The sequence below is a fragment of the Anabrus simplex genome, chromosome 2 (assembly GCF_040414725.1).
Source record: "Anabrus simplex isolate iqAnaSimp1 chromosome 2, ASM4041472v1, whole genome shotgun sequence".
Classification (NCBI taxonomy): Eukaryota; Metazoa; Arthropoda; class Insecta; order Orthoptera; family Tettigoniidae; genus Anabrus; species Anabrus simplex.
The window spans coordinates 474,510,227-474,524,567 of NC_090266.1; the positions used below are offsets into that span (position 1 = coordinate 474,510,227).

Genomic DNA, 14,341 nt, shown 5'->3' on the forward strand with positions numbered 1-14,341 from the left:
TTACCATCACAATAGGTTACAATCTTTTCGATTCTCATTTACATCATCAACAACGGCTGCATCATCTGAGTCATCTTGTGCTTTTACGTTGATTTCTCCATGTTTGAGCGCAAGTACAAACTGGAAATTATGTATAGACACATTAAGGTGGAAAAATGAAAAGTGTTTCTACGAATGTAAATTGAAGTAAACACGTACGCCTTGATGAAAGAAACTTGTACTGACATATCCAGAACACCCAAACTGCTACCGTACTAGACATTCATCAGAACTGGGAGCAGTGTTTGCAAAAAATTGTTTTTAAGAAGTGGAACTATTGTTCTTCTGGGAGCAGTATCGATGACCTCAGGGACTAAGAATGAGACAGAGAGAGAGAGAGAGAGAGAAGAGAAGTTGGAACAAATGGGAAACTTCTGAGCGTGAGAGTAGGCCCACGTCATCATCTGCTTCTTGATATACGAATGTAATCTTTGCTCACTAAACGTGAAAGCCTTTGCTCTATGCCTAATCTTCAGTATATCATTAAAATGATTAATGAAACAAATTTGAACAGTCCAATTTGAACAGTCAACTGTTAACCTATGCTTTTGACGCAAAATACACTGAGTGGCCGAAGGTCATGGAAAGACACTGAATGTTAGGTTAATAACATATTGCACCACGGAGAGCCTTCAAAACGGCATAAATACGGCGTTCATCCACTCCACAAGGTGTTGGAATCCTTCTGGAAGGATCTGGATCCACGCATCTTGCACTGCTACCCACAATTGGTCTTGTGTAGTTGGTGCGGAGTTCATGGAGCTTACACCATTATCGACAGCATCCTACATTTGCTCGATTGGATTAAGATCGGGGGATCCAGAGGGCCAATCAACGGCCATAACTTCACTGGAGAGCTCCACCTACCACCTGATTGCCACCAGAGAGCGGTGAGATGGCGCATTGACATGTTGAATCATGGCATCTGCATTAGGGTACTCTAGGACCAGAATAGAATGCAGATGGTCTGAAAGAATGCCTTCAAAACGTGCACCTCCAGCGCTCTCTGCAGCCGGAAAATGGGGCCTGAATGCTACCATAAGAACACCGCCCAGTCCAGAATTGAGCCACCTCCATCCTAGACACAACCTTGTTGACACGCAGGATTTAATAGCTTCATGGGCCACACGCCACGCTCTCACGCTCACATCAGCACGATATAACTGGAACCGGGATTCATCGGACCATACCATACCACACGCCGCCACTTTTCCATGTACCGTTGCCGATGTTCGCGGGTCCATGCACGTCGTTGAGCTCTGTGTCGAGGGGTCAGTAAAGAGACACGAGTTGGTCGTCGGCTGGTGAAGCCTATGAGGTGCAATTGCTCCCTTATAGTCCGGGTAGAAATGGGTTTCTGACTCTCAAAATTCAACTGGGCGGTTGTCTGACTCACAGTACCTCGTCGAGCGTCCAGTATGGTTCTGCGGACTTGACGTGATGTCCGTTCGATAAACACCTGTGGTCTTCCCGTGCGGCAGTTTACGTGCGTGGTAGCATTTTCTCTGCGATATTGAAGATCACCCTCGACACTGTTGACACCGAGCTCGATAGCTGCAGTCGCTTAAGTGCGGCCAGTATCCGGTATTCGGGAGATAGTAGGTTCGAACCCCACTGTCGGCAGCCCTGAAAATGGTTTTCGGTGGTTTCCCATTTTCACACCAGGCAAATGCTGGGGCTGTACCTTAATTAAAGCCACGGCCGCTTCCTTCCCACTCCTAGCCTTTACCTGTCCCATCGTCGCCATAAGATCTATCTGTGTCGTTGCGCGTAAAGCAACTAGTAAAAAAAGACACTGTTGACCTCGAAAACCCGAATTCGCGTGTAATCTCGGCAATGCTATGACCAATGCGCCGTGCACCGATGATCATCCCATGTTCAAAGTCGGTTAACTCGTGACGGGTTGCGATCTTCACGACACTGGTGTTCGTGGAAAACTGCTCAACTACGCCGCATCTAGCCGTAACACTCAGGGTTCAGACACAGCACATTTAATGGGACACCCCTTCTCGTGACTTTTGGCCACTCAGTGTCGGACTATATCAAGGCCAAATCTAAAGTCCAGTGGACACAGCAAGACAACAATTATTTCATTTTCAATTATTGTCCTGCAGTACGATATAATTCTTAAGTGTAGCGGTACAGGGCGTTTCTAAATGCCCATTAAATATTTTGAGAGCTTGTATGGTCGACCAAGTAGATAAAATTCAAACTGGGAACCCATGTCTGGAAACGCACCGTCTAACCACTACAAGCAAAACACAATCACGCAATTAAATGACCTGCGCCCTCTGTGTCAATTAACGGAGCGGAATATGGACGATGGTGTAGCGTTGCTTATCTGAATTTAACAGCCAGCACTTCCGCTGGTAATTATCGTGAAGTTATATGTAGCACTACAAATTCAGTGACCATTGTCGCTTATTTCTTTCTTTCTTTCCTTCCTTCTTTCTTTGTTGATCCGTTTACCGTCCAGGGTTGGTCTTTCCCTCGAACTCGGCGAGAGATCCCACCTCCAACGCATCAGAGGCAGTGTCCTGGAGCGTGAGACTTTAGGTCGCGGATAAAACTGGGGAGAATGATCAGAGGCAGATATCGCTGGCTTGTACGTGGGAGTATCGGGTGCGTCAGAGCTTCAATTTTACTGTTAATTTTTATTTTGTCCGCCTGTGTGGTGTAGTGGTTAGTGTGATTAGCTGCCACCGCCGGAGCACCCGATTTGATTCCCGGCCCTGCCATGAATATTGAAATGTGATACGAGTGTTGGGACGGGGTTCACTTAGCCTCGTGAGTTGCCTACCCCTTCCGATCTTACCATCCACCCACATGCCTCCTGTTCAACATGGCAGGTGAAGCCGCCTGGGAAATGTACTGGTCCACCTTCTCAGTTGAATTCCCCGGCCCAAATTCTCACGCTCCAGGACACTGCCCTTCAGGCGGTAGAGGTGGGATCCATCGCTGAGTTTGAGCGAAAAACCCGTCTTGTTGAGTAAACGGATTAAGAAAGAGATTTTTTATTTTCATCTGCCTTTTCATTTCATCTGTTACCATCGTTGTCCATGTGGACGACGAAAAGCACAGATTATGTATTGAACCCTTTGGTCCACTCTGAAGGATACCTACCTTCCTTACCTATCAGCAAAATCGCATGAGACCTGTCTCTTGGGTCGTATCGGGTTCTTCGTTACTTGCTGAGGTAAAGGTAGGGTTCAGTAATCCTAATCTATCTACTCAAATGAACGGTCTTATTCATAAAATAGCTGTATTTTTAATTAGGAAAAATTTACTGAAGAAACTAATAATTTGAAATACATGTATAATTCGGACTCCCTTTTGTCCACTCTACCAAATCATTATACACTTAGGGGCCGAACGCTGGTTTGAGCCGTTGACTTAACCGCCGGATGGGAATACTTACTAGAGACCATTGTCTCAATTAATAAATAAAGAAAGGAAAGTCTGGAAATCCTTAAATTCGGCTTCCATGTGAGACTACATGTACCTTTTTTTTTTTTGCTAGGGGCTTTACGTCGCACCGACACAGATAGGTCTTATGGCGACGATGGGATAGGAAAGGCCTAGGAGTTGGAAGGAAGCGGCCGTGGCCTTAATTAAGGTACAGCCCCAGCATTTGCCTGGTGTGAAAATGGGAAACCACGGAAAACCATCTTCAGGGCTGCCGATAGTGGGATTCGAACCTACTATCTCCCGGATGCAAGCTCACAGCCGCGCGCCTCACTACATGTACCATCATAATGATTCTTGATGGTCGAACCCTCGTAACACGAACTCTGGACTCTGGGTATAATTAAGGCAGTCCAATCGGCGTGTGCCACACAGTGATTATACGGCATGGACCCTTAATTGAATCGATGTGACCTGCGACTATGTCATGGACCGACATCTAAACTTCTAAGTTACTATAATGTCATTGTGGATGATGACCGAAAGGAAAATGATGCTACAGTGGCATATGGCCCTAATCTACGTCCCTGAGGTTGATGACCCCATGACCATCCAAGTTTCTAAGCTGAAGGCTGAACACAATTAAGTTAGACCGGTTGATGACGAAAGTTTCCACTTTACTAACCCCAGCACATTTCCTGCCAAATCAATCAAAGTCAAATAATGCAACAACAACAACGCTCACAATACTTTGTGGCAGCAAAATTCCATTACCTTTGGATATGTCCCCTTAATCGTTACGTTAACATTTAAATATTCCCAGAAAAATTAACTAAGATTTCCAGAATGCATCTCCAAGTTATTCGCTTGCTTTAAAGTTATTTCACAAATACCGTTCTACTGAATTTAATAATTAAATAAATAAGAAATAATTTAATGAAATCTTAATGAACAACAAATTCTATCTCCACGGACGAATGGTTTCTTTCACAAGTCCCTACTCACGTTTTGACGCAGTTATAATCAATTCATGTTTAATGTTTATCATCGGGTATTATTTCCAGTATTTATCTTGTTTCATGACATCACACATTAAATCTAACCTAACCCTAGCCATTATTAGTACCTGGATAACCCTAATAATCTAGTACAAACCAAAAGTAACTCGCCGTATAATGTAAGCCAATTAACGATGTCATATCTTGTCATAACATATCATAAAGTTTGTGCACCCTCACAAACAAAACAATTATCACTACCACCACTCTATGTTTTGGACAACCCTGAAATTGGCTAACATCGCTTATTACACTGACTGACACAGCAAATGCAACACCAAGAAGGAGTGGTCAGAACTTTATGCCAATTGCAGGGTAGACTGACGTCACTGAGGTATGCTCATGATGTGAAATGCGCCGCTGTGCTGCGCACGTAGCGAACGATAAATGGGACACGGCGTTGGCGAATGGCCCACTTCGTACCGTGATTTCTCAGCCGACAGTCATTGTAGAACGTGTTGTCGTGTGCCACAGGACACGTGTATAGCTAACATTGCCAGGCCGCAGTCAACGGAGGCATTTCCAGCAGACAAACGACTTTACGAGGGGTATGGTGATCGGGCTGAGAAGGGCAGGTTGGTCGCTTCGTCAAATCGCAGCCGATACCCATAGGGATGTGTCCACGGTGCAGCGCCTGTGGCGAAGATGGTTGGCGCAGGGACATGTGGCACGTGCGAGGGGTCCAGGCGCAGCCCGAGTGACGTCAGCACGCGAGGATCGGCGCATCCGCCGCCAAGCCGTGGCAGCCCCGCACGCCGCGTCAACAGCCATTCTTCAGCATGTGCAAGACACCCTGGCTGTTCCAATATCGACCAGAACAATTTCCCGTCGATTGGTTGAAGGAGGCCTGCACTCCAGGCGCCCGCTCAGAAGACTACCATTGGCTCCACAACATAGACGTGCACGCCTGGCATTGTGCCGGGCTAGAGCGACTTGGATGAGGGAATGGCGGAACGTCGTGTTCTCCGATGAGTCACGCTTCTGTTCTGTCAGTGATAGTCACCGCAGACGAGTATGGCGTCGGCGTGGAGAAAGGTCAAATCCGGCAGTAACTGTGGAGCGCCCTACCGCTAGACAACGCGGCATCATGGTTTGGGGCGCTATTGCGTATGATTCCACGTCACCTCTAGTGCGTATTCAACGCACGTTAAATGCCCACCGCTACGTGCAGCATGTGCTGCGGCCGGTGGCACTCCCGTACCTTCAGGGGCTGCCCAATGCTCTGTTTCAGCAGGATAATGCCCGCCCACACACTGCTCGCATCTCCCAACAGGCTCTACGAATTGTACAGATGCCAGCGTACTCTCCGGATCTCTCACCAATCGAACACGTGTGGGATCTCATTGGACGCCGTTTGCAAACTCTGCCCCAGCCTCGTACGGACGACCAACTGTGGCAAATGGTTGACAGAGAATGGAGAACCATCCCTCAGGACACCATCCGCACTCTTATTGACTCTGTACCTCGACGTGTTTCTGCGTGCATCGCCGCTCGCGGTGGTCCTACATCCTACTGAGTCGATGCCGTGCGCATTGTGTAACCTGCATATCGGTTTGAAATAAACATCAATTATTCGTCCGTGCCGTCTCTGTTTTTTCCCCAACTTTCATCCCTTTCGAACCACTCCTTCTTGGTGTTGGTTTTGCTCTGTCAGTCAGTGTATATTCTAACTAGGGTTTCAAATATACATTAAAATCTCAATTAAACAAATTCACAGTATCTAATAACCTACACGTTATTCCCGGATGAAAATTTCAACTAGATCCCGTAGTTATTTATCTCCGTTGCCAAGAATGCGATTTCATATCAATACGTAACTCTCTACACATCTTTCGTTGTACAAAAACTGTCCCCTATCGATCAGCTGGCGGTATCGAAACCGAAAACCCTCCTCTGTCTGTCAGTTTCAACGTGAAACACATGTCATCGTCATACATGACTGGCTTCAAAGAATGAATCCCTTTGACTTAGCAAAATAGAACAAAATACGATATTCTGACCAAACCAATATGCACATAGATTTATTTTTAAATGTCCCACAATAATTGTACACGTCGCCAATTAATACCGGAGCGGATTCCCGTACTCTACTTTCCATTCCCAAACATTATAAAATCTTCCTCGGGCTCCCACAAAGTCCCGGCTTCATCTACAGGCTTCAAATCACCTGATTCACAAATCCTATTTCAACTCAGACGACAAATCTAATCTCTGTTTCTCAAACTCGACGACTCTCACTAACAAAAAACTGGAATAAAAATCCTTACTAGAATCCCCGACGCCTAATAACGCACAATGCTTTAATGATGAACAACTTCGCATAAAATGATCTCGTATTTTAAAACTTTATTTCCACGAAATTTACTGACAAATTTACTGTTATTATTTCACTCAGACACGGTTTAAACGGACATAGAATATGTTACACTTCGTGACAAATTTCACCGATCTGCATTACACAACACTACGCACAGCGCTTCCATCCGATTGAAAATGGGTAACCACGGATCGCTTTTGCACCAATTCCATCAAAATTCCAACTGAAAATTTTACGTCGAATAAACATCTTAATTTAACAACACAAAATATAAGCAATAAATACACGGAAAATGACGATCTACTTTGGACGTGATATCACTTCGAAACCCTCATTAGTAACTTTTACAACATTACACGGCACTCGCAATACTTTAAAATTTTATCCAAGCAGAAAATAAAATAGATGACCCTTTTTTTGTCATATTTCTGACATTCAAAAAAACAACATGTGGGTGACCAACTTGGGTCATAAATAACCATTTCAAATACATATAACTTTGACATCATGAAACAAGATATAGTATGCGTTAAGATGGCATGTCACCTACCTTAAGTCACGTCAGCGTTCATCATTGGGCTCACCGGCGACCCCTTTCCATTTATTTAGCCATTATTACATTTTTGGCTGTACATTGTATTTTTCTTCCTGTTTCCTGGAAATAAAGCGTAAAAAAATAAAGACCCTTCACTGGTTGATTTTGTTGATCGCACTCGACTGTTAGTATTTATTTTCCACACACGAATTACTTTCGTTACCACACAACAATTTTATAAATATTTCTTCGGTATCTTGACCGTCCTTTTTATACAATTACTTGTGCTCAAAGGAAACTTTCTCCACATGGAGTCAAGACCCCAGCCACATCGGCTAAAATCTGTTGGTTGGACTTAGTCTACTAGTCGATTTAGAGAACAGTGCAACCCTCTGTCTTCAGCCTCACGATACAAAATGCCGGGGTTTCAACTTGGCGTCCCTTCTATCTTTATAGCCATTACCCCTCTCTCCAAGCTCGTTATTTTTGATGATTGAGTTTCCTGAATTTTATTTTTAGCTATCTCAATCGGAAGCCATATTTTGGTCAAGTTTCACTGTGTTCATTTTCCTATGCATATCTGAACAGAAAAATTAACCTTACCATACCATACTGTAGCAAAGTTTGCATGACGTACGCCTATTTGTAGTATATAATAAGATATTTAGAGACCAAAGGAAAATGAACACAACGAAAATACTCTAGTTCTGATAATCTGCACATCCATATGTGGCAGGGAGACATGACCACTCCCAAGGAAAGTTTTTGCTAGGGGCTTTACGTCGCACCGACACAGATAGGTCTTATGGCGACGATGGGATAGGAAAGGCCTAGGAGTTGGAAGGAAGCGGCTGTGGCCTTAATTAAGGTACAGCCCCAGCATTTGCCTGGTGTGAAAATGGGAAACCACGGAAAACCAATTTCAGGGCTGCCGATAGTGGGATTCGAACCTACTATCTCCCGGATGCAAGCTCACAGCCGCACGCCTCTACGCGCACGGCCCCAAGGAAATTAATGGATAGGATGACGATACGCGGTATTGTTTATTAGGGGATGATATGTGTGTGTTCACGTTTGTACGTGTATACAGATATAAATGCTTCAAGATATCGAATATTATTCACGTTTTCCTAGTCATTATTGTACTTACCTCTATATTCTGTTTGTTTTCTCTCCTTGATGTTGTTACTCTCTCTTTCATCTTATTTTATTTCGAATATTGTATGTAACAGTAACGAGTAATTTTTCTGTGCACTTATTTCCTGTTGACATGCACAATCCGGACTAGTTTTGTGTGTTTAACTGGGGCTACGATTGGGAATCTGCGTTTGTTGCACACTGTTCGAAATCTGAATATAAGTCACGCACATACATATGACGTAATTGTCAGTACATTTTGTGAAAGGATGTTGAATTGGAAAAGTGCAATTCTAAGGTAAACTTGTACCTAAAAGCCAATTTTAAATACTTCTGAATTTTGTGTTCGATACGACGCTACATGCACCACCATTCGAATCCTCATAAAAGGATGTAAATCCGCGAATAACTCTCTACATGAAACCAATGCAGCTGTGTATTCTGATGCCGTTGTAGCCCGGCTCCATAGATAAATTGTTAGCGTGCTGGCCATTGGTCCAAGGAGTCGCTTGTTCGATTCCCGACTGGATCGGTGATTTTAACTTAAATTGGTTCATTCCGATTCTTCGGGGCCTGGGTGTGTGTGCCGTATTCAACAATAGAATATGTAAAAGGTAGAGCGCCATTCTCACAGACTCGCAGGTCACCAATGGGACATCAAATCGGAAGACCTCCGCCAGGCCTCTCAGGAGGCCATCAATTATTACGGAGTCGTAGCAGGAAGCCACTGCAATCAGGTGTAGGAATAGAGTGAGTGGCATATACAATCACTTCATTTTGTAACCGATACCAGACTGCTTTCACCCCATTCGAATCCTCATAAGAGGATGTACATCCGGTGAAAAAATGAAATGACGTATGGCTTCTAGTGCCGGGAATGTCCGAGGACAAATTCGGCTCGCCAGGTGCAGGTTTTTGATTTGACTCCCTTAGGCGACCTGCGCGTCGTGATGAAGATGAAGTGATGATGAAGACGACACATACAACCAGCCCACGTGCCAGCGAAATTTAACAAATTATGGTTAAAATTCCCAACCCTGCCGGCAATTGAACCCATGACCCGTGTGACCAAAGCCAGCACACTATTCATTCAGCCATGGAGCCGGACTGTACATCCGATAATAAATCTGTACAAGAAACCAATGCAGCTTCTTCTAAATGTATTCATATCGTTAACCCTACGACACCTAACAGACTTCTAAGAATAGCAGCTTTCAGCTGAATGGTCCTGTTCACTTGAAAGGTTGTAAAAATACGGGTTTTTACAGTTGTGTGCTTTAAATGAATCTCTTCCGAATAATCTAATTTAATATACCTATTTACACAAGTGCCTCGTTTGGATTGCTGGGAAATATCGTAGTTACATATTGTTCAAGTGAACTTAACAAAGTAGAATAGCTCTTGAGAATTGGTGTTCAAACTATTCCCTAGAATAGTTAACATACACTTTACTGTAGGGCACCATGGTATAGTTCAGGATTAAAAACGTGTACTAGTTTATTATCTTACTAGCAAGATACCCGTGATTCGCTACGGTATTATACTGAAAGTTATAATTGAATGCTCAACGTTTCATACATAATTCGCCGAAATTCGCGATCTGACTCGTTTTCTGAGAGAATCCGCCAAAATTCGCGATCTGACTTGTATTCTGAGAGATTACGACAATATTCCTCCCATTTTCTATCTTTCTTTCCAGCAATCGATTTCGTACTTCCCGAGCTAGGTCCAGGTATTCCGCCCGGTCAGTTGGGTCCCTAAATCTTTGCCATCTCATCCTATAAGCATTTTTGATATGGATCAAATCCTTGAGGAGATTCGGCGTGGTGTCGTCTTGGGTGCCTTGGCGATACTGAACTCGCGGCCGGACTGCATTCTTAGTCATTACCCGACCAGGACCCGTTTCCAGCGCTGTCCACACATTTTGACGACGGTCCAGAACATTATTATTATTATTATTATTATTATTATTATTATTATTATTATTATTATTATTGATGTACAGGATCCCACAGCAAGATGCAAGACCGCTACTTGGCGGTAAATTACATCTGCTGCCATTGTCATTGCTGACTATGTGACTAGCACCATCGTCGCACGTAGGCAAGTGCGCGGGATTTCTGGCGATACGAATGATATACCTCCGTGCATTATTGACCTTATTATAGAGGTGAACAATTGCACCGTCAATGTCATTCCTATCGTTTATTTCAAATGTGTTTAAATGTTTATTTATATGCCAGGAGAATGTACTGTAGGCTAATCTAAGAACGTTCTCCAAAGGAAAAGATGGCTCTTGAAAACGAACCCAGGAAAGATTAAAAATGATCGGTTTATGATCAGAACAAGTACATTGTAAATCCACAGCCTGTTTCCAGTCATTCGACCTGGTCATCAATGGAATGAATTTAGTCTCCATCTAGTGGCGAGGATGGGAATTATTCCGGCTGCCAAAGCCTATCGCACTCCTCTGGGGCAATGATTAATTAATAACAAATGAAATGAAATGATATTGGAGAGTGTTGCTGGAATGAATGATGACAGGGAAAACCGGAGTGTCAGGAGAAAAATTGTCCCACCTCCGCTTTGTTCAGCACAAACCTCACATGGAAAGACAGGGATTTGAACCACGGAACCCAGCGGTAAGAGACCGGCGCGCTGCCACCTGAGCCACGGAGGCTCCTAATAAGTGCATTATGAACAGAAAAATCAATTGGTCTAAAATCCTTTTTTCACCCCACCGCAGTTAAGTCGATTTACCCCCTTCCCCCCATCCCAAAAAAATAAGGCGTGTTTCTTTATGTTCAAAGGAGATTCCAAATACCAATGTTAACGTCTGTTACCTTCAGTTTAGAGACGTAAGTAACCCCCCAAAAACTTCACTTTTTTCACTTCTTTTCACAATTTCCCCTACCCCCTAAGTGAATGTTCCGGCAAAAAAGTACTTGTTTCTTTAATAGTAAAGGATTTTCTAAATACCAATTATCACTACTCTAGCAGTTTCAGTTTTTGATATATGTGTCCTCATAAAAAGAATTCAGCTCCTTTTTCACTCCCGCCCCCGAGGTGTTCACCCCCACCCGCTAACGCGTTTTTCTTTCTTTTTAAAGGAATCCAAATTCCAATTTTCACGTATGTAGCAACTTTAGATTTTATTAGATGTAAGTATCCACATACAATTAATTCAATTAAATTTCAAATTATTTCACCCCTCTCCCCATTCATCGGATTTACCTAGAATACGTGTTTCTTTACTTTTAAAGCAGATTCCAAATACCAAATTTCACGTCTGTAACATCCTCAGTTTTTGAGATATCAGTATCCTAATTAAAAGAATTGAACCCCATTTTCAGTAACTTTTACCCCCCACCCCCACCAACACAATTGGTTTTACCGAAAACAAAAAATAGAGGTGTCTTTATTTTAATAGAGATAAAAAAAATACCATTTTTCACTTCTGTAACATGTTGAGTTTTTGAGATATACTGTAGAAAATCTCATTTTAAAATTTCACCCCCTTGTTAGTTTCCATTTAAGTGGATATTCCAGAAACAAATCACCTATGTTTCTCCATATTTACAGGAGATTCCAAATACCAATTTTTACGTCTGTAATATTTTACGGTTCTGAGATATACTGTAGATAGAGTCTTTCTAAAAATTCACCCCTATTTATCCCTCTCGTTAAACACCATTAACAAAAACAAAAATATGTGTTTCTATATTTTTAAAGGAGATCCCGTATACCAATTTTCAGGTCTGTAATATCCTCAGTTTCTGAGATATAAGTATCCTCATTAAAGGCATCAAACACATTTTTCACCCTTTTTCACCCCTCCTATTTGAATTTTTAGAAAACAAAAAATAAGTGCTTCTTTATTGTTAGAGAAGATTCTAAATATCCACTGTTGCATCTGTACATTTTAAAGTTTTGCGATATAGATACACTCATTTTAAAAAGTAACCCCCTTTCCCCTCACTATTTGGATTTTTCAAAAAAATTACCTTTTCTTTATTTTTAAAGGAGATCTTAACTACCAATTTTCACGTCTATAATATCCTTAGTTTCTGAGATATAAGTATCGTCATTAAAGGCATTCAACCACTTTTTCCCTCCTTTTCACTTCTCCTATTGGGATTTTCCGAAAACAAAAAATACGCGTTTCTTATTTTTAAAGGATATTCTAAATACCAATTTTTATATCTGTATACTTTTAGAGTTTTGAGATATAGATACACTCATTTTAAAACTTCACCCCTCCTTTTCGACCCCTTAGCGACGGAATATACAAAACTCCTCCCTTAGCGAGCACCTACATTGTAATATAAAAGTATCCTCAAAATTTAATTTCTTTATATCCAGTAGTTTTGGCTCGGCGATGTTGAATCAGTCGGTCAGTCAGTCAGTCAGTCAGTCAGGACATGCTCTTTTATATAGAAATATGATGCCCTATAATAAAGGCGTTGTTCGCATTCAACCACATGAAATATCCTAAAATTCGCATTTACGTGGCAGAAAATTGATGACCTGGTAGGTGTTTAATCATGATAATCAGTTCAAAAAACACATTAATAGAATTGCTGTAATTACAGATTAGTCCTTGAGGCACATTATTTGGCTCGTAACGGCAACAGGTGGAACCGAAATCAAGGAAGAGCTCGACAACTGTTGCGCTGCGTCTCTCAATTGCTTTACTGGAATAAGCTACCACATCTTAATTAACCCTAACTACTGATATTAAACATTCATTCGCAGGTACGTTAACACTCTCAGACTTCGCTGCAAAAAGTTCTAAGCAGTTCATTGTCAGGTCTAGGACTTAGCATATTAACTCCCTGTTCTATCGACCGCGGTTCAAACAACAGTGAGCACTGCAACCTCTCGACCATCATCAACTGCCGGTTGCGAAGAATTTAGAACATCTACTGACTAAGAATTCTCAGCCATTAATTTTGTACAAGAAGAGAAGAAATTAATATGTCCCTACTAATCAAGTGCCGGGAATGTAAATTGATAGAGTGTACCCCGAAGATGTTAAATGAAGCCATCCAAAGTGTTCACCACGACACCTCAACATCTAACAGCAGTAGTAGAACCATTTAAGCACGAAAACATTAATATCAGAGAAATACTTAAGTTTTTAGAGCACATTGTTATAACAGGGATTTTTTCAACTAATTGGACGGTACCGCCCAATCACTTCGTACAACATCTGTGCATGTTTTGAAAATTCCTGTGATCTGCGTCTGTATCGACATCAACTAGGATGATGTAACTGGAGAGTGTTGACTTTCCCACGTAGTGTAATACGGATTTTAAAGTGAGCAATCAGGAAAATCTGAATGGAATATCGAATTCTTAGGAAGCAGATTTCATTGACTTTAATGCAGTTTATGATATGATTTTAACTGATTTTAGTGAAGGCACTGTCTTAATTCATTTGAGATGGGAACGTAGTACTCGAAGATCATTCACCATCACAATGAAGTGGATGGCAAACTGATTTAGTGTATATGGAGATAGATTGCCGGATGGGGGTTATGGTTTTCGCACAGGACTTTCCTATCTGAACATGATAGGCTCTTACATGTTAGAAAATTTACACAAGAAGGTCATGGAATTCTTCAGGCAAAGATGAGGAAAACAGGAGCCGGAGGTGAGCTGCCAATTGGAATTGACGAGGAGCAACGAGCAGTCACGGATAATGGACTACGGAGGTAAGACCCTAAGACTGCTGACGGTAAACTATTAAGGCGTGTAAAATTAAGTGATTAAATTTTGAAAATTATTGAAGCATATTCAGTGGACATTTTAATTCGTATGGGATCATGGCTGAGTGACAATGTAAAT

At 42.2% G+C, this 14,341-nt stretch overlaps 1 protein-coding gene across 1 annotated transcript in view; it reads left to right on the forward strand.

Annotated features, from left to right (window-relative positions):
• Positions 1–14,341, forward strand: part of LOC137498465 (uncharacterized) — an 88,736-nt gene that overhangs the window by 13,363 nt on the left and 61,032 nt on the right. Inside the window, exon 3 of the mRNA XM_068226001.1 lies at positions 14,120–14,208. Coding sequence (XP_068082102.1) covers positions 14,120–14,208 — 89 coding nt within the window. The remainder of the gene's footprint in view (positions 1–14,119; positions 14,209–14,341) is intronic.